Source organism: Oryctolagus cuniculus, chromosome 3 (genome assembly GCF_964237555.1).
Source record: "Oryctolagus cuniculus chromosome 3, mOryCun1.1, whole genome shotgun sequence".
NCBI lineage: Eukaryota > Metazoa > Chordata > Mammalia > Lagomorpha > Leporidae > Oryctolagus > Oryctolagus cuniculus.
Genome location: NC_091434.1, coordinates 38,872,524 through 38,895,218, shown reverse-complemented (window position 1 = coordinate 38,895,218; position 22,695 = coordinate 38,872,524). Strand labels below are relative to the sequence as shown.

At 46.9% G+C, this 22,695-nt stretch overlaps 2 protein-coding genes across 7 annotated transcripts in view; one reads left to right on the top strand and one right to left on the bottom strand.

Annotated features, from left to right (window-relative positions):
- The window catches only part of CFLAR (CASP8 and FADD like apoptosis regulator), a 54,340-nt gene that overhangs the window by 4,574 nt on the left and 27,071 nt on the right, over positions 1–22,695 (top strand). Inside the window, exons 2-4 of one of the 6 annotated variants that reach the window (XM_017343027.3) lie at positions 541–634; positions 19,250–19,659; positions 21,619–21,724. In XM_017343027.3, the coding sequence (XP_017198516.1) occupies positions 19,298–19,659; positions 21,619–21,724 (468 nt within the window). In that variant the 5' untranslated portion in view covers positions 541–634; positions 19,250–19,297. Of the gene's footprint in view, positions 1–540; positions 635–1,721; positions 1,861–1,890; positions 2,030–5,386; positions 5,455–19,249; positions 19,660–21,618; positions 21,725–22,695 lie in introns of those variants that run through there. The other 5 variants (XM_008258959.4, XM_008258956.4, XM_070070411.1 and 2 more) reach the window with 5 other exon arrangements.
- Positions 797–3,814, bottom strand: LOC103348916 (uncharacterized). The gene is made up of 3 exons (XM_070069873.1): positions 3,754–3,814; positions 1,249–1,997; positions 797–1,043 (listed from the first exon to the last, which is right to left on the bottom strand). Exons 1-3 carry the CDS (start codon positions 3,812–3,814, stop codon positions 966–968), a joined length of 888 nt encoding a protein of 295 aa, XP_069925974.1. The 3' UTR covers positions 797–965.

Sequence of the window (22,695 nt, the reverse complement as noted above, 5' to 3'; positions counted from 1 at the left end):
GTGTGAGACTTCGGGAGGGCGAGCCCAGACCGCGGCGCGCGAGTGGGCAGGGAAGCGCTGCGGGTCGTGATCGCCAGCCTCGCGACCGCCTGCGCGTTTTCGATTTCTTTGCCACCATCTTGCCGGGCCTTTTCGGGCGTCCGGGTTGGGCCAGCCGACAGGTCTCAGGGGCAGGCGAAGGGCCCCGGCACGGGATCTGCCGGAGGGAGCTGGGCGGGGGTGGGCCTCCAGGCAGGTGACGCAGTCCTGGGGAATTGCTTATCTTTGGTTTGCCCCTTGGGCACTCGGTTGGGCGGAGCGCCCCCGGCCCCCGCCCTCAGCCCCCCACCCCTTGCCCTACGCGCGGATTCCCGGGAGCCCGGCCCGGAGCGAGGCGAGCCGCGAGCACCCCTGCAGCCCACCATGCCCGCGATGGGCCTGAGGGTTGCTCGGCTCCGGGGGCCGACGCAGCGCGCTCGCCAAAGTGGAGAGAGCGAGGATCTCTTCTGAGTTTAAGAACCTGCGCTTGCCTTTCCTTTGGCCCGGCTCTTTCCCAATTAGTCTGCCAAGTCGGCGGGGTGTTTCCCGGAGCGGTTTCCGGTATACTGGGGCAAGCTGCAGCGAGAGCTTGCCTCGGGAAAGTTGGGGATGTTTGGTAAGAATTTTTTCAAGCCTTAAAACCTGCTTCTGCCAGCCACCCTCCCCGCCCCCCCCCCTTTCAAAAGCACGGAGAAACCTAAGATGATTTCAAGAGGTTCTTGTCCACCTGTACCCAGACTTTTTATTTACTGGCGAGACAGAGAGTCAGACACACAAATATAGCACACATCCGTTGTTGGTTTTTAAAAATTTGATTGACACGTTCTGTTATTATTGAACCGTGCAATGCAACAGAACAAAGGCAACTGACATTCAGAGTTAGTGTTTGCTCCTGGGAGCAGGGAACAAGTTCAAGGACGCGGAAGTTGCCGTTTGAACCCTGGGCGTTAACGCAACGCCAAGCCGCTGGGCTCGCTTCTGTCCAGCCTTGGCACCGGGGCCCGGGATCTGCGGGGCTTGGTTTGCTTCAGATAAGAGATCACAGATGAGAGGAAAGGATTTTTAGTCTTTTTTTTTTCTCCTGTCGGTTGGTTCCCCGAGAGCAGCTTACAAGAATGCCGCTGATCAAAACACTTGACCGAACTTCAAGATTAAAAAAAAAAAGGCCGGTTCGAAAGTGGATTTCTGAATGTGCTTGCCACCCATCTGGCCAACACTAGTTTTACTTACGGCGTTCGGGGTGCGTGTCCCGGAGGCTTTTTCTAGCCACGCTGTGCTTTCCGTTTCTGTTCGCGCCCGACATGTGCGCTTTCGTCGGCGCCGCGTAGCTTGCTTCCGGGGCTCAGCCACCTGCCCTGTCGCCAGTCTCGAGGCCCCGGGGTGTGAAACTGGCGGGGAAGTGTTTTGAGCATTGGCAGGATGCCTGGAGGAACAAGAAAAGGATATAAGTTGGCCCGCCCCGGTGGCGCCCACTCTGTCTTGGTGGCCTGTGGGTCGCCGCGGAGCTTCCCGGAACGCCACGTGGGTCCCTTGGCCACACCAGGGGGATTCGGCCACCCAGAGAGACACACGCGCTCGGCCACCAGCGAGTTTCGCCCTCGTCGGGGCGCGGCACTCCGGAGAGCCCAGTGCCAAATCCGGACTCCTCCTTCGAGCCGTGCGCCACCTGGAGGGCGGGCTTCGGAAGCAGGTGGAGGTTTCGAACCCGGGTCCGGCAGGCCGCCGGCTGAGGCGTGCAAAGCTCACCCCGAAGTTCCTCGTCTGGCCTGGACCACTTTCGAATTCCGGTTTGCCCCAGCCGCGGATGCGAGGCCGGGGCTTCGCTGTCGGCGGCGGACCGGCGTGAGTAGCACCGAGAACCCTGCCACCCCCGCCGCTCACACCTTTTCCCGCAGGATGGCGTCTCCCTGGGCTCCGGGAACGTCGCGGGCGCTGTCCCCCAACTGGGCAGTAAAAGATCGAGTCTCCTGCTTTCGGTCCTCAGCCGCCCGGGGACTCAGGGTACAAGGAGGTGGGTCCCTGTGGTAAATCCCAGGAATAGCCTCTCGGGGGCGGAGATTAGGAGCCTTGAAATGGAGCTCTGGTTATTTCTTAGGTATAGAGCCCCAGGGACTAATTAAACTCGCGTTCATGGCCTCACCTGCCTCGTTGCCTTCAATTCAGTACAATTCTACCAACAGTTCCTGAGCGCCTGGGTGCTGAGGACACAGAGGGGGATGCAGACTTGGTTCCTGGCCTCATAGCCTCACAATGCACTTAAGGGAGCCCAAGCGAAGTTACCTATGCAGATAACTTGAGTCCACTTGCCACAGGAGGCAGCCAGCTGGGAGGTAAGGACGGGTCGCAGAAAGCAGCACTGACCCGTGTCCTGGCTTTGTGGTCTATGGATCGGTGTAAGGTGCACTCTGGTTGCTGTTGTGCACTAGCTCCCCACTCTGCGGCTCCCCCTGTCCTCTCCTCTAGGGAGACCTCAGCCCGTCACTTCTCTGCATTGCATCTGCTCAGTGGCAGGCTGAAGGTCCTGCTTAGAGCTCGGTGTTGTAATACTTTTTAACAACTTGCAGTCAAGTGATGTTAGAATTACCTGGGTTCAGATACATGCAGACTGGATGGAGCAAGACCCCAGGGCTTTTCATCCATGCCCTAGAGATAAGCAGAGGCTGCAGTTTCATGTCTTTTTCATACGTTTGTGCACTCAAATATAATCTTTTAAAAGATGCATGTACTCATGTGTTTTGCTCCCCTTCCACAAACTGTTCTACTAATATCTCTTCTTTTTTTAAAAAAATTAAAATTTGATTTGAGAGACAGAGAGAGAGAGACTTGTCTTTCATCCTCTGGATCACTGCCCAAATGTCCCTCGGAACTCAGTCCAGGTCTCCCATGTAGGTTGCAGGGACCCAGTACTTCAGCCATCACCTGCTGCCTCTCAAGTACATATTAGCAGGAAGCTGGAATCAGGAGCAGGGCTGGGACTTGAACCCAGGTACCCCAACATGGGATGTGGGCATCCCAAACAGCGGCTGAGCTGACTGCTGCTTAAAGGCACCAGGCCCATAGGTCTGTTTCTCCCACATGTGACGCGATCCCCCTCTGGCATCATTTCTAAAGAAAGGTTTCTTTTTCTAATATCCACTTCTTTTTAGAATGTGTGTGTACACTATGTATTTTATTCCTCTGCTTGTCCAAAGGCCCTCACCATTATTTTTCTCCCTCTGCAATTCTTGGCTTACAGAAATAAATTTCTTTGACCACATGCACATATGAGGTGTGCATTTTTTCTGGGTAAAATTGTTTCTTTATCTACCTGTAGTCTCTTGTTCCATGTTTGTGCTTTTTGGATGGACTCTACTTCTATTCACTTTTTCTTTGGTCGTTTAAGTTTTTGACCAAAACAAACAGATTCTTCGTTATTTTCTTTTTTGAAGATTTATTTATTTGAAAGTCAGAGAGAGAAGGAGAGGCAGAGAGAGAGAGAGAGAGAGAGAGAGAGAGAGAGAGAGGTCTTCTATCTGCTGGTTCACTCTCCAAATGGCCGCAACAACCAGAGCTGCACCATTCCGAAGCCAGGAGCCAGGAGCTTTTTCTGGGTCTTCCACATGGGTGCAGGGGCTCAAGGACCTGGACCATCTACTGCTTTCCCAGGCCATAACAGAGAGCAGAATCAGAAGTGGAGCAGCTGGGACTTGAACCGGTGCCCATATGGGATGCCAGCACTGCAGGTGGCAGCTTTACCTGCTATGCCACAGTGCCGGTCCCCCTTACTTTCCTTTTGTTCTCCATTCTGGGTTGTCATTTTTTGTTATTTAATACCTAGGAAGGAACTAAGCTCCATCGGTTGGATAGCACATTCATCCTCAGATTCAAGATGGTTTCTGTCTTCTGCAATGAACGCTTTCATTGGAGAAATTAATCCATTGTCATTTCTTTCTTTATCAGTATAACTCAGTTTTTCAATAAAATTAAAAAATCCTCGCACAGCTACTTGTTCCAAGGTTTATTTATTTATCCATTTTCAAAACTTTGATTTTATTTATTTGAAAGGGAGCATTAAGAGACAAGGAGAGACAGAGATAGAGAGAGTGAGAGACAGAGATCTTCCATTCACTGATTCACTTCCCAAATAGCTCAACAGCCAGGGCTAGACCAGGCTGAAATTAGAAGCCTGGAACTCCATCTGGGTCTGCCATATGGGTGGCAGGGGCCCAAATACTTGGGCTGTCTTCCACCGCTTTCCCAGGCACATTAGCAGGGAACTTGATTGGAAGTGGAGCAGATGGGACTGGAACTGGTGCTCCTATGAGATGCTGGCATCTTAAGTGGTGGCTTAACCTGCTGTGTCACAATGCTGGCCCCTCAAAAGTAGTTTTCAAAAGTCAACAGTTGTTTTAAATATTAGGCACTTAACAAATCTCTTGCTTGAGTCCTTTCTTGTGAGTGAGCCACATTCTCTGTGACAATGACCAAGACCTGAATCAGAGTTAAAAATAAAATAAATAATCTCTTCAACATTTACTGAGCACCTGCTGCTGTGACAGAATGGGAACACAAAGATCTTCCTCTGCTTTCTGGAGCTCCCTTTCTAGTTGGGAAAGATACAAGCAGCAGCAAAAGTATGCTGAAAACTTTGGCAGTGGGGTGCTATTGGAATCCCAGAGTTCCGGTGTCAGACCTGACTTGAGTTCTACTCAGATTCATGGCTGGGTTCTTTTAATCTAACATAAAGCTATTCTCTAAGAGCCCTGGTAAAGTTATTAATAAAACTCCTGAGGTGAAACAGAGAGAACATATATAGCACAAAGCTTTGCCCCCAGAGAACATACAGCAGCTGCCATTGGTCTAGGCTCTCTGTGACCATGTTGGATGTGATTCAGCCTAAATTAGAACAAAGTCTACCCTTTTAACCTGCGTAGTCACCAGGAATATCTAGGAACTAGAAGGAGGAACCAGGCAGGGCATCAGAAACTAGGTAAAACAGTTAAACAGGTGCCAGGGGAGTGAAACAGAAGAACTTTTTTTTTTTTCTTTTCTACTTTTCTTCATTTTCCAATAGCAAATAGGTAGTTGTTTTAGAATCAGAAAAAAATGTTATATCAAAATAATTTTAAGAGCTTTGTATCCCCATTATTGTGGATAAACTCTGAGTTTTCAACAGAGCTATCTCCTGAAGGACCAACCTGGACCTTTCAGCTACTGGGGGACCCGTTGTATAAACAGAGCAAATGCACCTGCCAGGCTTCAGTTATTAATTTAAGTCCGTTTTGTCTGGATGAGTTTCACAGGATGTCTGCTAAGTATCTTATTTGACGTGGTATAACTGACATTAAACTCTTGTCTCTCTTGAGCCACTTTTTATTCCTTTGGGCAGAATTTTCAGAAGAAATCGATGTCTTCCTGACCACTGGACCACTGCTGCATGGGCATATCCATCCAAAGGTGACACCAGATGGTTCAGATATGTCAAGAGAAGTGTGGCTGAGCTAAGCTCTGCTTTGTACTGTTGAAGTTGAGATCTGGTCTGTGAGCTCAGACTTTGCTGACACATTCACTTTGGAGCTCTTGCTTGAACTGGGACAGCATGACCTGGTGCTGTTGTTTTGTTTTGTTTTCCTGCCAAGGAGATTTAAAGCTTAGTAAACTGATAAGTTCTGCAGACGTCTCACGTTGTCCTATGACTTTATCTCGGTAAAGAGTGATCACAGGAGTAGTTCATGGAAGCTAAGCTACATATCAAATTATGCCATCTCCTAAGAGATATAGTACTTTTAAGGGTATTAGACGACTGTGTTATTTGGGGGAAAATATGCTAAGTGTCAGCCACTTTTGAGTTCATCCTAGGAGAACTATACTACACATAGAGGGCTGGGTTGGGAGTTTGGCAAAACTAAAAAGTTGACATATAAATCTTAAGAGTTTTAGAAACCGAGGTTTATTGGGATAAATGCAAAGAATACATTTTAAGCAAAAGTATGGAGAGTTGTATCTTTTGCTGAAAGGGCAGGGGATGCTTGGTGAACTTGTTTGTAGACATTGTATTCTCTCTGTTCAAGGGGAGGTCCTGTGAGCCCTCAGGGAGCTCTGCGTGGGGCTTACCTGCCTCTTAGCATTAAAAAAGGTTAGCACTGAATTACCCTAAAACAAAGCTTCCTTTCATAAGCTCTGTCTCTTGGGTCTAACAACCAGGTTCCAAGTGTGGTCTCTGGCTAGCCCCCCTCGACTCCCTCTCACTTCTTTAGTTGTAAAAGGATGGGTGGACATCAGACATGTGCAGATCTGGTGCCGCTGTGCAATGACGGCCCGTCTGTTCAAGGCCCTAGAAGGCTGAGCTGGCCAGGGCCTACCACAGAGCAATGAAGATGAGTTACAGCCCATCTGTCCCAAGGACCTCCAGATGGACAATACTCTAGCAACTCTCACGCAGGGTAGAATAAGGCAAATGCCAAAAACAGCATGGACAATATGATGAAAGAGGAGGAGGTGACCTGATTCGGGGAGCAAGACAAACTTGTGGAAGAGACACCTTTGAAAGACAGGTAGGATTTCAAGAGGCAGAGAACTGAGAAGAGGGAAGTAGCTATTCAAATGGAGGCAAATGCTTGAATAAGGACTCCAGGAAAGAAAACCAGTGCTCAGGGACCACTGGGATGCTTGTTTGTCTGCAGTTGGATTATGGGTTGTGCAGAGTGAGGTGAAACTCTCCATGTTTGGGCTATGTATAAGAAGCTTGCCCCCAGGGGCCAGTGCTGTGGTATAGCGGGTAAAGCCACCACCTGCAGTGTTGGCATCCTATTTGGGTGCCAGTTCAAGTCCCACTGCTCCACTCCTGATCCAGCTCCCTACTAGTGGCCTGGGAAAGCAGTGGAGGATGGCCCATGTGCTTGCACCCCTGCATCCACAGGGGAAACCTGGAAGAAGCTCCTGGCTCCTGGTTTCAGACCGGCCCAGCTCTAGTTGTTGCAAACAGCAACCATTTGGGGAGTGAACCAGTGGATAAAAACTCCACCTTACTCCCACCCCCCACCTCTCCTTATCTCTCTGTAACTCTGCCTTTCAAATAAGATAAATAAATCTTAAAAAAAAATAGAAGCTTGCCCCGCTGAAAGTTTTACTTTGTTTAAGGAGGAGCAGGTCACCACAAGAACTGGCCTTTGTGCTATTGCTCTTGGTGACTGTATCCAGTGAGATGGTTTGTGGTCTTTTTCTCTTCTAGATCTTTTCCCATGCTGTGATTCCTTCTCTCCCTTTCTGCAGTCTCTGTGCGACTGTTATGAACCAGGGAAGTTCCTGGAGGTAATGCTCGGTTGGAAGTTCTGGAAGTTTCCCTGAAGGTCATGGAAAGTCTGTTTTGTCTAGTGTGTTCTGTGCTGCTATGATAAAATACCACAGGCTGGGTAATTTTTAGGGAACAGAACTGTAAGGGTGGGCACTGTGGCATGGTGGGTTAAGCTGTTGCTTGGCATGCCTGCATCCCAGATTGGGAGTGCCTCGGGTCAAGTCCCGCCTCTGCTCCTGAGCCAGGTTTCTAACACGCACCCTGGGAGGTCGCAGTTACTGGCTCAAGTGTTTGGATCCCTGCCACTCTCTTCCACTCGTGTGCAAGACCCAGATGGAGTTCCTGACTTTGGCCCAATCCAGCTCTGGCTGCTGTGGGCATTTGGGGACTAAACCAGTGGGTGGAAGACCTCTCTCTCTCTCTCTCTCTCTCTCTCACTGTGCTGTTCAAATAGACAAAAATAAATAAAAAGAACAGAGCTTTAGTTCTCACGGTTCTGGAGGCTGGAAAGCCCGAGATCAAGGTGTTAGCATGTGGTGAGGGCTGCTTCCTGCTTCCAAGATGGCACCTGGAACTTGTGTCTTCATGAGGAAGGAAGACTGTGTTCTCAGGGACAGGTTTGCAGAAGGCCAAGGTACACTGGGCAACCAAGGTTGGTTTACTTTATTTATTTATTTTTGTAAGATTTATTTATTTGAGAGGTAATGTTGCAACAGAGAGAAGAAGAGACAGAGATAAAGGTCTTCCATCTGCTGGGTCACTCCCCAAATGGCCGCAAAGGCCGGAGCTGGGCTGATCAGAAGCTAGGAGCCATGAGCTTCTTCTGAATCTCTCACGCAGGTACAAGGTCCCAAGGACTTGGACCATCTTCTACTGCTTACCTAGACCATAACAGAGCTAGATCACAAGAGGAGCAGCTGGGACTTGAACCAGCGACCATATGGGATGCCAGTACTGCAAGTGGCAGATTTACCCACAATGCCACAGTGCTGGGCTCCCCCCATCCACCAAGTTTGGTCTAGAAGTAATTTACTGGCAAAGTTTTACTTTACAGAGAAAGGCTGTGCTTTACAGAGAGGGCTTGGAGGATGCGTGTATATAATCTGGGGTTTATGGCTCCACGTGCTCAAGCTGGTGTTGTGTAGATACTGTGGTTGCATACGTCAGCCAGGGAGGACATTCTCAGGGTTGGGATGGAGCTAAAGCAGAGCTATGTTCTGATGACGTCTCCAGGATAGCCAGGTGTGAAGAGTTCCTGTAAGAGAGGTCTCAGAGAAAACAAAAACAAAAACGCTGAACGTGCATTTTGGTTTGAATTGAAGGGAGGGTGGGGAGCTTTATCCCCTGACACTCATATGGCAGAAGATGGAAGGCAAAAAAGGCAATGAGCTCCCTCCATCAAGCCCTTTTAGGAAGATGCCTAATTCCACTCATGAGGGAGGAGCCCCTGTAGCTTGGCCACCTCTTAAAGGCCCACTTCTAAGTTCCGACACACTGGCAACATCTCAATTTTGGAGGAGGCAGGATCAAACTATAGCAGCCTCATCAAAGAGCTTCATAAAATATACCTTCTAATTTTATGTCATTTTCTAGGTGGTGTCATCTTCTGTTGGTGTGCAGTATTATTTGTTATGATTCAAACGTGCTACTTGTGAAGCCAAAGACTTTTAATGCATGTTTTCAGCCACTGATACATAATGTCAACCGGTAGCCTCCCCAGTTGAGATGTATTTGTGCTTTACTCTCAGTTCACAGTCTTCTAGATGTTTGAGTTTGTATCTGCATCATTACAGAAATGAGGAACCACATTAGAATATATCATTGCAGGTCCTCATTTTAAATATTTTGAGAGGAGTGAAATGGCACATCATATGCTATCTTAGGTTTAAAATGCCTACAGATGAAGAAGGAAAAACAGGTTTGTTGTAAGTTGTATGATCTGCTCAAGTCGCTACACAGTCAGCCAGCATCCACAGGTCGACACACAAATGGAAGAGAAAGATGGGTTCTGTATAGTGCATGGTGGATGCACAGAACATCTTTCTTTTTTGGAAAAAGGTTTATTTATTGATTTGAAAGGCAGAGTTACAGAAAGTGAGAGACACAGAGAAGGAGATCTTCCAACTGCTGGTTTACTACCCAAATGAACTCAATGCCCACGGTTGGGCCAGGCTGAAGCCAGGAGCCTGGAATTCCATCTGGGTCTTGCACTTGGGTGCCGGGGCCCAAGGACTCGGGCCATCTTCCACTGCTTTCCCAGGTGCATTAACAGAGTGCTGGATTGGAGATGGAGCAGCTGGGACTCAACCAGTGGCCATATAGGATGCCAGCATTGCAGGTGATGGCTTCACCCGCTGTGCCACAACACTAGTGCCTGCACAGAACTGCTATGAGGTGGCCACAATGTAGTTGCCCAGGGTTGGGCAATCTCTCCTCCTTGAGCCTCTCCTCCTTGATCCTTGTAGAAACTTCTGGAAGGCTTCTTTCTTTTTTCTTTTAAATTTATTTGAAAAGCAGAGTTACAGAGAGAGGAGGAAGAGACAGAAAGAGAGAGAGAGACGAGCTTGAGACTTTCGTATCTCACTGGGACTTTCTGGTCCTGTAATGTTCCAGGTTTCCATGTGTTTTCTGCCACTGACAAGACAGGCTTTGCCCCATCACTGCCCCAGTTCATGGTGTTGCAAGGAAATTGCATTTGTTTTCACATTGGGGCTCCATGGATAGGACCTTGCCCCAGGTGGAGAACAGTACAAAGAATGGAATGTTCGGTGTGTCTTTGGCTGCTGAACTGCAGATTACAGGAAACATCAAGTGCTTTGGACACCAAACTTTGGAGGCAAAATTGACGCTCTGTGAGAACGATTGAGAAACCGCATTTCACTGTTACCTGTTAAAAATCTTACTGAGTATCTGGGAGGTGTGTTCAGCGCTATAGGAGAGGTTTGTATACAGTACAGTGGTGGAACAATGTAGTTACTCGGTGAGGTTTCACTCTGCCAGGTGTGTGAGTGGAAGAGACTGATTCAGGCAAGGCACAGAGACGTGGGGAAGAATTTGTGGTGTGGTTGAGGCTGAACATGTGGACTGGGTGTTAATGAGAAATGGGGGCAAATGCTGGATGAAGCCGGGCCTTGAGTGCAAAGAAAGTTGGGACTTGCAATGGGAGCTGAGGCATGACTTTGAATTAGGAAAGTGACTTGGTTCAAACATGAACTCCAGAAAGTTCATTCCAAAAGGAGACAGATCTGGAGAGGGTGAGTCAAAGGCAGGAAGGACAGAGTCAGGGGATGAGGCTGGGTGGGAGATGGATGCCAGGTGACACCACAAGTGCTGAGGTGGGAGAAGGCTGGGAGTGCTGAGTAGAATACAGTGGTATGAGGCCCACAAGAGAAGAGTTTTAAGGCGGGGTAATTGGGGCTGGTGCTGTGGTGTAGTGGGTAAAGCCGCCTCCTGCAGTGCTGGTGTTCCCATATGGGTGCTGGTTCAAGTCCTGGCTGCTCCACTTCCAATCCAGCTCTCTGCTGAGGCCTGGGATAGCAGTAGAAGATGGCCCAAGTCCTTGGACCCCTGCATCTGCATGGGAGACCCAAAAGAAGCTCCTGTCTTCTGGCTTTGGATCAGTGCAACTGGGGAGTGAACCAGCAGATGGATGACCTCTCTCTCTCTGCCTTCTCTCTCTGTGTAACTCTGACTTTCAAATAAATAAATAGATAAACCTTTAAAAGTTAAAAAAAAAAAAAAACCAACAACAACAAAAAGGAGGGGTAATTACCAGCAGCAGTTGAGGTAGACCAGTTGGACGGGAGGTCTTTATGTGACCTTGGATGTGGCAGTGAGGAAGTCACCAAGGCTTGGGCAAAAACAATGTTATCAGGGCTGGGATACTTGAGTGAGGTGAGCAAGACACTTGTTTCAGGGACATTTAGGGGAAACTTAAAAACTCAGTCACTGAGATAAATCATTTTTTTAACACACTACTTTTTTTTTTAACTTTTATTTAGTAAATATAAATTTCCAAAGTACAGTTTGTGGATTACAATGGCTCCCCCCACCCATAACTTCCCTCCCATCTCCCGCTCCCTTTCCCATTCCATTCACATCAAGATTCATTTTCAATTATCTTTATATACAGAAGATCAATTCACTATATATTAAGTAAAGATTTCATCAGTTTGCACCCACACAGAAACACAAAGTGTAAAATACTGTTTCAGTACTAGTTATAGCATTACTTCACATTGGACAACACATTAAGGACAGATCCCACATGAGGAGTAAGTACACAGTGACTCCTGTTGTTGACTTAACAATTTGACACTCTTGTTTATGGCGTCAGTAATCTCCCTAGGCTCTAGTCATGAGTGGCCAAGGCTATGGAAGCCTTTTGAGTTCACCAACTTCGATCTTATTCCGACAGGGTCATAGCCAAAGTGGAAGTTCTCTCCTCCCTTCAGAGAAAGGTACCTCCTTCTTTGATGGCCCCGTTCTTTCCACTGGGATCTCACTCACAGAGATCTTCCATTTAGGTGTTTTGTTTTCCCCCCAGAGTGTCTTGGCTTTCCATGCCTAAAATATTCTCATGGGCTCTTCAGCCAGATCCGAATGCTTTAAGGGCTGATTCTGAGGCCAGAGTGCTATTTAGGACATCTGCCATTCTATGAGTCTGCTGTTTAACACACTACTTTAAAAAAATGGACAAAAATACCAAAAATCAATGTTGAATAAGAAATTAGACTTTTAAGGAAAAGCATCAGTATTACTGATTGTCCCTGTTGCCTCATGTCCTGGTACGGCTGGGCACTGAGTGTACCGTGTAGAGGAGGTGGTGAGGGGAGGACTGGGGTGGAGGCATGAGGAGTGAAATTGCAGAGATGGAAGTGAAGCTGCAGGAAGTCCCCACTTCCTGTGGAAGCAGTGAATGGGAGGATGCTTGGTTTACAGGAGGGTGCTTAAGGGATTCTTTGTTTTTATGTATGTATGTCTTTATATGGAAGTCTCAAATCAATCAATCTCTTGTCACATTATTTAAATACCACAAATTAATTTACAATCCAGGTTTTTATTTCTGTAGCTGGACAACTTTTAGATCTTACTTATCTGCCTGCTGAACTGCTCCTTTTTCAGAGAAAGAGATACCTTTCCAAAATTGCCCCTTCAGATAGATGTCAACATTTTCTGGAATATCAATAGTCTGATTGCTGAGAATTATCTTCATTCTTGGGTTAGATATGCCAAGGCTGTTTTATTTATTTTTAAAATGGAAGAGACTTGAGCATGATTTTCAAGAATGAGTTAATTAATGTTTGTTTGAAAGCAGAGATACAGAGCAAGAGCCAGAGACAGAAAAATCTTCTTCTTCTTCTTCTTCTTCTTCTTCTTCTTCTTCTTCTTCTTCTTCTTCTTCTTCTTCTTCTTCTTCTTCTTCTTCTTCTTCTGACAGGCAGAGTGGACAGTGAGAGAGAGAGAGACAGAGAGAAAGGTCTTCCTTTGCCATTGGTTCACCCCTCCTCCCCACAATGTACCACGCTGATCTGAAGCCAGGAGCCAGGTGCTTCCTCCTGGTCTCCCATGCGGGTGCAGGGCCCAAGGACTTGGGCCATCCTCCACTGCACTCCCGGGCCACAGCAGAGAGCTGAAGAGGAGTGACCGAGACAGAATCCAGTGCCCCACCAGGACTAGAACCCAGTGTGCCAGCACTGCAGGCAGAGGATTAGCCTATTGAGCTGCGGTGCCGGCCAGAAAAATCTTCTATCCACTGGCTCACTCCCCAAATACCTGCAACAGCCAGGGCTGGGTCAGGCTGCAGCTGGGAGCTGGGCAGTCAATCCCAGGGACCCAACAACTTAAGTATCTGCTGCTTCCTAGGGCGCACAATAGCAAGAAGCTAGAATCAGAATCAGAGCTGGGACTTAGACTCGGGCACTCTAATATAGGATGCAGCATCCCAAGCAGCGTCTTAATTATTGTGCCAAACAGTCACCCCTTGAACAGGAAGACACACAGAGAGTTTGCCTTGGTCAAGCTGAGGGGCAGGAGGTGCTTGTGGAGGCAGTAGAAATGTGGAAGATGATGAGACCCTATGCCTGAAAAATGGGAAGGTGCTCTGATGAGAGGTGGCACAGTGGATGGTGTTAGGGTGGAAGAAAGCAGTGAAGATTGGAGCTGTCCTTGAAGGAGGGAAGGGTTGGGTGGGAAGGGAGCTGACCAGGGTCCTGGAAAAGAAATAGGCAAGCAACAGTAAGGGCCCTGCTGAGGCTGGAAACCTCAAGGGTGTGGTGGTGTCAGTTTCTGTGTGGTGCAGTCTTTTCTCTGTCCCCTCACTACAACTTGGTACTCTAGGTGAGAGAGTGGAGGAGACTCGGTATCTGAGACTTGGGCGGGGGGGTAGGGTGAGCAACCATTCTGATTTGCTTAGGATTGGGCATCTGGGAAGCAGGACTTTTTGAGCTAAAATTGGGAAGTCCTGTGCAAGCCAGCACCAGTTGGTCACCTGAGGTGTTACAGGGCTGGTGATCAGGAAGCCAAAAGCAAGATACTTGAGGGTGGGGACCAGAGACAGTTTGTTGCATGTGCTTCAGGGCCAGTCCAGAGAGAGAAAGATATGAAGCCCTCACCCAGGGTCATCTTGTGTAACTGCATTCCTTCACTCAACGGATACTTAGACTCTAACTCTGAGTCAGGCACTGGATCAGTACTGACGATTTAACCACAAAAAAGGAAATAAATGCCCTCATGCCGTATCCTCCTATGGCAGCCAAGTTCACTGTTGCTCAGGGCCCATTCACCCTTCTGTCTAGAGGACAGAAAATTCCAAACTGCATTTCCCAGACTCCTTTGTAACTAGGATGTGATAAGTTCTGCCATGTAGATGCATTCAGGGAAGATTTGCAAGCAAGTGTGTGGAGGCAACTATGTAGCTGCTTTTCTTTTCTTTTATTTCTTAAGATTTATTTATTTATTTGAAAGGCAGAGTTACAGAGAGGGAGAGGCAGAGAGAGAGAGAGAGAGAGAGAGAGAGAGAGAATTCTTCCATCTGCTGGTTCACTCCCCAGATGGCTGCAATGGCTGGAGCTGCACTGATCCGAAGCCAGGAGCTTCTCCGGGTCTCCTACGTGGGTGCAGGGGCCTAAGATCTTGGGCCGTCTTCTACTGCTTTCCCAGGCCACAGCAAAGAGCTGGATGGGAAGTGAAGCAGTTGGGACTTGAACTGGCTCCCATATGGGATGCCAGCACTGCAGGTGGTGGCTTTACCTGCTACACTATAGTGTCAGCCCCACTGCTTTTCTTAATGTCTTTGCTAGCCAGGATGGTGGTGATGATGTGGGTTTGGGAAGCATCACTACAGAGTTCAGACATCAGCCTTTTGGGTGTTGGGGGCGGGTGTGGCAGTGGTGTACCACCTCCTGGTCTCTGGGTCTGTGCTATGGCAGGGATGTCTTTGAGCTCACTGGTCCTGGGGGCAGCCTTTGATTCCTCACTGCCCTGACTGGGCAAGGTAGTTTTGGGGGCCCAGAGAATCTTTGCTAGAAGTAGTCAAGAGCCCCTTTCTCTGGCCCTTGTAGCAGTATCCTAAGTACCCTTTCTTAAAAAAAATTTATTTATATATTTGAAAGGCAGAGTTAGAGAGAGAGAGAGAGAGAGAGAGAGAGAGAGAGATTCCATCTTCTGGTTTACTTTTCAAATGGCCACAACAGCCAGGCTGGGCCAGGCTGAAGGAAAGAGCCAGGAGCTCCATCTGGGTCTCCCACATTAATGGCAGGGACCTAAACCCTTGAGCCATCTTGGCTGTCTTCCCAGGTACATTAGCAGGGAGCTGGAAAAGGTGGGGCAGTCAGGACTGGAACTGGTACTCTGATATGGGATGCCAGCATTGCAAGTAGTAGCTTAACCCCCTGTGTCACCACACCCACACTCCTGTTTCCCACTTTCTTTGCTATAACAGCCATTTCTAGTAGGGATATTTCGGACATGTTTAGTAAACCTGTATGCAAGCTTTTTTTTTTTTTTTTAACTAAGGAATGAAATTTTTTTTTTTTTTTGACAGGCAGAGTGGACAGTGAGAGAGAGAGAGACAGAGAGAAAGGTCTTCCTTTTGCCCTTGGTTCACCCTCCAATGGCTGCCGCGGCCAGCACGTTGCGGCCGGAGCACCGCGCTGATCCGATGGCAGGAGCCAGGTACTTATCCTGGTCTCCCATGGGGTGCAGGGCCCAAGTACTTGGGCCATCCTCCACTGCCTTCCCGGGCCACAGCAGAGAGCTGGCCTGGAAGAGAGGCAACCGGGACAGAATCCGGTGCCCCGACCGGGACTAGAACCCAGTGTGCTGGCGCCGCAAGGCGGAGGATTAGCCTAGTGAGCCGCGGCGCCGGCCAGGTTTTTCTTTTTCATAATCACTGTTTAACTGTTTATAAATTGCTGTCCGGTAAGATAAGTGTCTTGCTTTTAATCCAAAGATCAATTTTTTTTTCAGAAAACTCACGCATTTTGTTATTTTGAATCTCCCTATTTAAGAATAAAGTGTAGCTCTCCATATATGTAGGTCCTGAGTGATAACTTCTCAATAATTTATGTGTTTTTTTTTTTTTTTTTTTTTGCCATTAAGGCCTAGAATATTTTTTACTGAAATCATTCTTATGTGTTATCTATTTCAATGCTATTATACACAGTAAATCTTAACTGTCATTGTGACTTTAAGCTCTTTTTTTTTTTGCTTTTTTCCATTATGGTCCCCTACAATTTTGCTCACTTTCTTGCAACTCAGCTGTGTATTTGGGCGAGTGCTTTTGAGGCTTTAGTCAGCATCTGTGCATACGTTGTTGCCAGTTTTTCAGATTATCCAGCACAGGATTTCTCAGTCTCAGCACTGTGGATGTTTTAGGCCAGATAATTCTTGGCTGTGGGGGATTCGCATAGTGGGATGTTTAACAGCGGCCCTGGCCTCTATCCACTGGACGCCAAAACCGAAGCCATGACCAAACATGCCTCTGGACATTGCCACATGTTCCCTGAGGGGCAAAGTCATCCTCCATTAAGAACCCTTGATCTTGCCTTACCTCCGTGCACTACTTTTCAGATACTCATCTTAAACCTTTTCAGATGTAGATTCCTAGGTGCGCATTCTGTTTGCTTTGTCTGCTGTCCTGGAGTTCTATTTCTGTGCATGATCATTTTTAAGCAAGAACTTATCTCCGGCGAAGTTCTTTCCAGGATGTCTCTTATGCCTTGGGTGGCGAAGGGGGTTTTATGGGAGGTTTGAGTTTGCCCTCTGAAGATCTTATAGGCTATTCTGGTATAAGAGTGATTTTTATGTTATTTTCAGAGTAGTTGTTATGTGAACCCTCATCTGAACTCTCCCTTGAGTGGTCTCCTTTTTTAAGTGCCTGTCACGTCACCTCTAGCCTCAGTTAGCTGCCCCCACCCATTCCAGCCTGCTCACTCTATTTGGCTGCACTTGCTATAGTTTCTCTTGACTATTTTCTCTCAGGGTACCAGATGCTACCACTGAGTAATTTGGATTTGGTTGCCAAGCTATACCCCCATTAGCACAGAGGGAACACAGCACAGCACAGCACTCCTGCAGAGGGTGCGTGACTGGCAGAGAGCAGTCGTGGGTAAAATGGTTGAAAGAAATGAACTGAGCAGAAAATATTTTTTCAAAGCAAGTCTCTGCTTTTGTTAACTCTTGATGGCATTGTTGTAACATGGATAAATTATAAAAGTTAGGCGACTTTAAAAACAGAGAATTGAATATTTCATTTCTAGTAGTTCTGTTTGGTTCTCTTTCAGATGTGTCAAATGTCTCTTTTTTAACTCTTGCGTTGAATGACCTCTTTTTCTATTCCTTCTAGTGTATACAAATGTTTTGTAGGCTGATTTATAATAACAACTGTGAACAATACTGCAACTTGACTTTTTTTTTTAACTTTTATTTAATGAATATAAATTTCCAAAGTACAGCTTATGGATTACAATGGCTTCCCCCCCATAACGTCCCTCCCACCCGCAACCCTCCCCTTTCCCACTCCCTCTCCCCTTCCATTCACATCAAGCTTCATTTTCGATTCTCTTTATATACGGAAGATCAGTTTAGCATACATTAAGTAAAGATTTCAACAGTTTGCTCCCACACAGAAACATAAAGTGAAAAATAATAGATGGTTTTTTAAATGATGATGAAATCAGATCAGGCCTATTGTCATGTTTAATCCCAGTGAGAGTCAAGTTGGGAATTGATAATTTCTTTCTTTCTTTTTTTTTTTTTTTTTTTTTTTTTACAGAAGATCAGTTTAGTATACCTTAAGTAAAGATTTCAACAGTTTGCACCCCCATAGAAACACAAAGTGAAATATACTGTTTGAATACTCGTTATAGCATTAAATCTCAATGTACAGCACATTAAGGACAGAGATCCTACATGAGGAGTAAGTGCACAGTGACTCCTGTTGTTGACTTTACAAATTGACACTCCTGTTTATGGCATCAGTAATCTCCCTATGCTCCAGTCATGAGATTCCAAGGCTATGGAAGCCTTTTGAGTTCTCCGACTCTTATCTTGTTTAGACAAGGTCATAGTCAAAGTGGAGGTTCTCGCCTCCCTTCAGAGAAATGCAACTTGACTTTTAGTGAGTAGAGTAGGAAAGGAATTTGACCTCCTCTTTGTGGGAATTGGCAATTAGGTTAAAGTACTGTTGACTTGCGAGTGGAATTTGCATTTTATCTTTCCAAAACACATAAAATTAGTATTAAACTTTCAGAGTTAAAAAAAATAAATCCGAGTACTAGTTTTCCTTCTTTCACTGAGCGATCATTTTTGCAAATTTTATTTCTTCAGTTATTCACAAACTGCCATATATAAGTCAAGTTTGGATGAATGGGCTTGGGGTTGACATAGCCACATCAAAACCAGATGGATATTTAAATATGTTTGTACACAAATGCAGAGCAGTCATTAGCAACTTTGGGTTGGATTGTTTTTCCAATTATTTCCTGCTAGGATTAGTTTTTAATCTAATATCGTCTCATAGGAATAGATAAGGTGTTCACCAAGAACATAAGAGCTGATCGATATACGTTATAGCTAAGAAACCTGAGAGTGGACTGCCATTGGCAACTTATATTTTGAAAGAAAATAGTTCAAGAAGACGCCCAGGGCATGAGCTCCGCTGCCTCCTAGGGCGGTGGAGTGTGGTTCCCCTGCCCCTTCCTGAAAGCGAGGACCTGCCCTCCTTCCACGACACCACGAGGAGCTCAGGGGTGACTGCTGCATGTAGCGTGTATTGAGGTCCCTTGGGGCTCAGTGTCTAAGTGTGATTCACATTTGACACAGCCTGTTCTCAGGTGTGACGGCAGGGAGTTCCGGGCACTGGGAGTAGGGTAGCAGAAGCTTCTGCTTACAGAGTGACTTAGGGCTTTTAACACAGGGGAGCAACTGGATGAAAGGGGTGGGGTAGGGCACAGAGCCTCCTTTTCCTGTTGTTGATGGGACTCCACAGAGAGACTCCCCTTTTCTGCCACGTGCCCTGGGCAGGGTCACTGAGGTGGGAGTTCACTGTGCATCATTCTTCTCTGGTCTTGTCAGCTGCTTAGTCACTGGGCTTTTTCTGTTCCTCCCACTGAGGGCACTGTTTGTGATTTAGTCATGAAGCCCCACTTGTGATTTTCCCCCTTGCCCTGCTTTACATTCTGATAAGTTCTCATTAAGCATGTGGGAGTTTTTGGAGGTGATTTTGTCTTTGGTTTCATTTCCTTTAAAATGTAGATCTTCTGTGTGTATCTGGGCTTCTGGAGTAGTTTTGGGTTCTGGTTTTGTCGACTGAGGATCTCTGTGTATAGACTTAGCAAGGTGAATGTCATTGACAAGGTTAGTGAGAAAAGCTAGAAAGGAACAGGCTAGACTTTGACTCTTAGCCATCAGTTACCTGGATGAGAGGATTTTAAAAAGAATCCCTTTTAACCATAGAACCACCATTGCAAAGATTTTGGAAAGACATGAAGAAAATCCTCAGAAATGATGTCTACAGCCCCATGGCCTCCTGCTGACTGGTGCAGAGCTTTTCTCCTGTGGTTCCTTGACATGACCCTGTGCAGGATGTCTGCCGAAGTCATCCATCAGGTGGAAGAGGCGCTTGATGAAGACGAGAAGGAGACGCTGCTTTTCCTGTGCCGGGATGTCACCGCAGACGCCGTGCCGCCGAATGTCAGGGAGCTCCTGGATGTTTTAAGTGAGCAAGGCAAGCTGTCGGTGGTGGACTTGGCTGAGCTGCTCTACAGAGTGAGACGGTTCGACCTGCTCAAGCGGATCCTGAAGATGGACAAGGCAGCCGTGGAAGCCCACCTGCACAGGCACCCTCACCTTGTTTCCGACTACAGGTAATTCAGCTCTTCCCAAGGCTGGACTGCGGGGAGGGCGTGAGATGAGCTGGACACCGCCGAGTGACAGCGCCGAGGACAGTCAGGAGAACAGGCACACTGCTTTCTCCACTCTGACTTAGCCCTTCATTCCCTTCAACTCTGTGTCTTCCTAAAACGGACTTGCTTAAAGGAATTGGGTAGGAGATCATAACGGAAGTGGGAGGCACAGATGTGTTTGCACGGTAGAAAGACGAGAAGTGAAGACAGATAGGAAGAACTTAGATCTGGTAATGTTACCGGCTTCCAACACTGTGGCTGCAGTGGTGTTTGATAACTTTCTGTGACGTTTGGGCAATTTCCTGTCCCCAAACAGGAAATGCAAGTCTAACAGTAAGCTTTCTATTTTTTCAGAACTGTGTGATCCCTTCCCTAACTGATTAAGTTCCGTGGGGTGGGCTCCCTGGGCTCCTTCCCCCCCTCCCTGGGGTCCCTGTCCTCTGAGGCTCTGGAGAGACCAAATTGAACTCTTTTCAGTGAGCCATCTGTGAGTGCCATCAGCTTAAAGGGGAGACAGCCCCTAGGGCCTTATGTTCAGGCACCATTGAGATGCCCCCTCTTTCAGGGCACAGAGTAGGGTTTCGGAGCCTCTGGAAAGACTGAGCTGTTAGGGAAAGGAAGAGAACTTGTAGCCTTAAATGGATGTTTCTTTTTTCTCCAGAGCCCTAGCCTTTTTGTTAATACGGATAATGGGTGTTTGAGGGTGATCTATGTCATTAAGAACCGCACTCCAGGCAGCTGAGAGCTGGGTGGGCTCTGTGGCGTATGAGACCTACCAGCGATGGGCCCTGCAGGCTGCGGCAGGCACCGACCTTCACTGGGGATTTGTTTTCCTCCTTATAAAGTGAAGAAGAGCGCCCACCTTCACAGCTGTTTTAGCATCAATTGTGGTCATTTACCAGGTGAAGTAGGTTTTGCAAACTCTACAGATGAAAGTGATTGTTGGTGTGATTATTCTTGGTTGGTCTTCCACCAGTCCAATCCTCATCCAAGGGCAGTCATTTCCAAACATTTGGAGAGGCCCTGGACTGGGTTTTAGTGAAGAGGAGAGGGCCCTCTGTCCATGACCCCTTTCTTCCTGTGGTGGGTGGAGGTCATTCTCCAGGCCACCTGGGTGAAGAGGCCAGGCAGTTGGAAGGGTGCTAGATTCACTTGTTTGCCTGGTTGGTGGGCTTTCTGGTGTATTGGCATGTGCCTGGTGTTTGGTAAGCTCTACGGCAAATGAGCAAGCAATCCTCCATCCTCAAGACTCTGAGAGTCTACCTGGAGAAACAACCTTGTGAAGAGTGAAGGCAACATCATGGTGATGAGACTAACCCTGAAGGGTGCAAGGCACCAATAGAGTGTGATGGTAATTCCAACCAGAGCAGGAGTGAATGGGTCAGGAGCCAGACATCTACTGTCAGCATCTCCATGAGGCAGATGCCTTTTTCCTTGGGATCCCATGTGTTTCTTGGCCTTAGAATCTTGCAATTCAGTGTTGGGTCCCAGAGCCAACATCACCTGGGAGCTTGTTAAACACAGAAAACAAGGCTACTTTGAATTCTATTTCTGTCTTTCATGTTAGTCATTTGGGTTCTTAACTCATTTCGCTGTAACCTCTGGGGGAGTAGGGGTTCTTCAGGGAAGTTTCCATGCTCTGAGGTGTTTTCAGAGCTGTTAATTAGAAGCAGAGGTGGCATCTCCTAGTCAACATGGAGGAAAGGATGAGTTTTGCTTTCAAATCTCCTTAAGATTTCTTCCTGGAGTGATATAGGCTTTCTGTTTTATGAGTGGGAGGATTGGAGTGGGGTACAAATTCATAGGAAGGGCAAATAACTGATATTTTAATCAACTGTTGGCTCAGAGAAGGCATGGGCTCTTAGAGTTCTCAACAGGACTGGTGTCTGAATTTACCAAAGAAACTTGTGTGGCTTATAGGGTGCTGATGACAGAGATCGGTGAAGATTTGGAGAAATCTGATGTCTCTTCATTGATTTTCCTCATGAGAGATTATATGGGCAGAGGCAAGATAGCCAAGGATAAGGTGAGTATTCCTATTCTTGGTCTGCAATCCTAAGGGCATATCAGAAGTTGGGGCTGCTCCTTATGGCATGCATGGAGAGAGGGAAGCAGGCAATGGGAATCAGACATCTGAGGTGGTTTTTCTTAATAACATAGATTTGCAGAAAATTGGCTTATGAGTTGAGAATAAATAGGGTGATAAGATCTTCTAGTATGGCCTTGGGTGTTTCTGTCATTCCTGGATTTTATCAGAGTGTCTGAGTTCAATACTTGGCTACTGCTCCTGACTCCAGCTTCTTGCTAATGTAGACCCTGGGAGGCAGTGGTGTGGCTGAGTGGGTTAAGTCACTGTCAGCATATAGAAGACTTGGATTGAATGCCTGGCTCCTGTCTTCATCCTGGCCCAGCCCTGGCTGTTGTGTTACCACTGGGGAGTACACCAGTGGATGGGAGATCTCCCTTTCTCCCTCTTTCTCTCTCTCCCTGTCTCTCAAATAAATAAGTAACAATTTTAAAATGTTACTTTAAAAAATGAAAGAAATTCCAGTTGGTCCTATGTGCTATTGCTGATCTAAGGACAGGCTATGAAAAGTCTAGGTCTCTAATATTTGACAATATGTCCTCAAATGGGTTAACCTGCCCCTAAGGGCTCTGTGACTTCATTCCTTAAGAATTTCCTTATGTTCCTCAATGACTATAGTTTTGATTCTGCAATCTGGGGATCTAGAGTGACGGTGTATGCTGTCATTGTCATATGCAAAATAGGAAGGAAACGAACAATGGAACTTCTTGTTCGGTTTTCTGTAATCAACTTCTCTCCCAGTCGTTTACATATATCTAATTATGACTGTTATTTAAAAAATAAACACTTCAGTAACCAAATGTGACTCTCAAAGGAAAGAAAACCAAAAGCAATTGCCTGTTTCTGAAATATGGTTTTTAAACTTCCTGTGGCCTAAGGTAAATGAATAGCAAAATAGCTAAAGCTTGTTG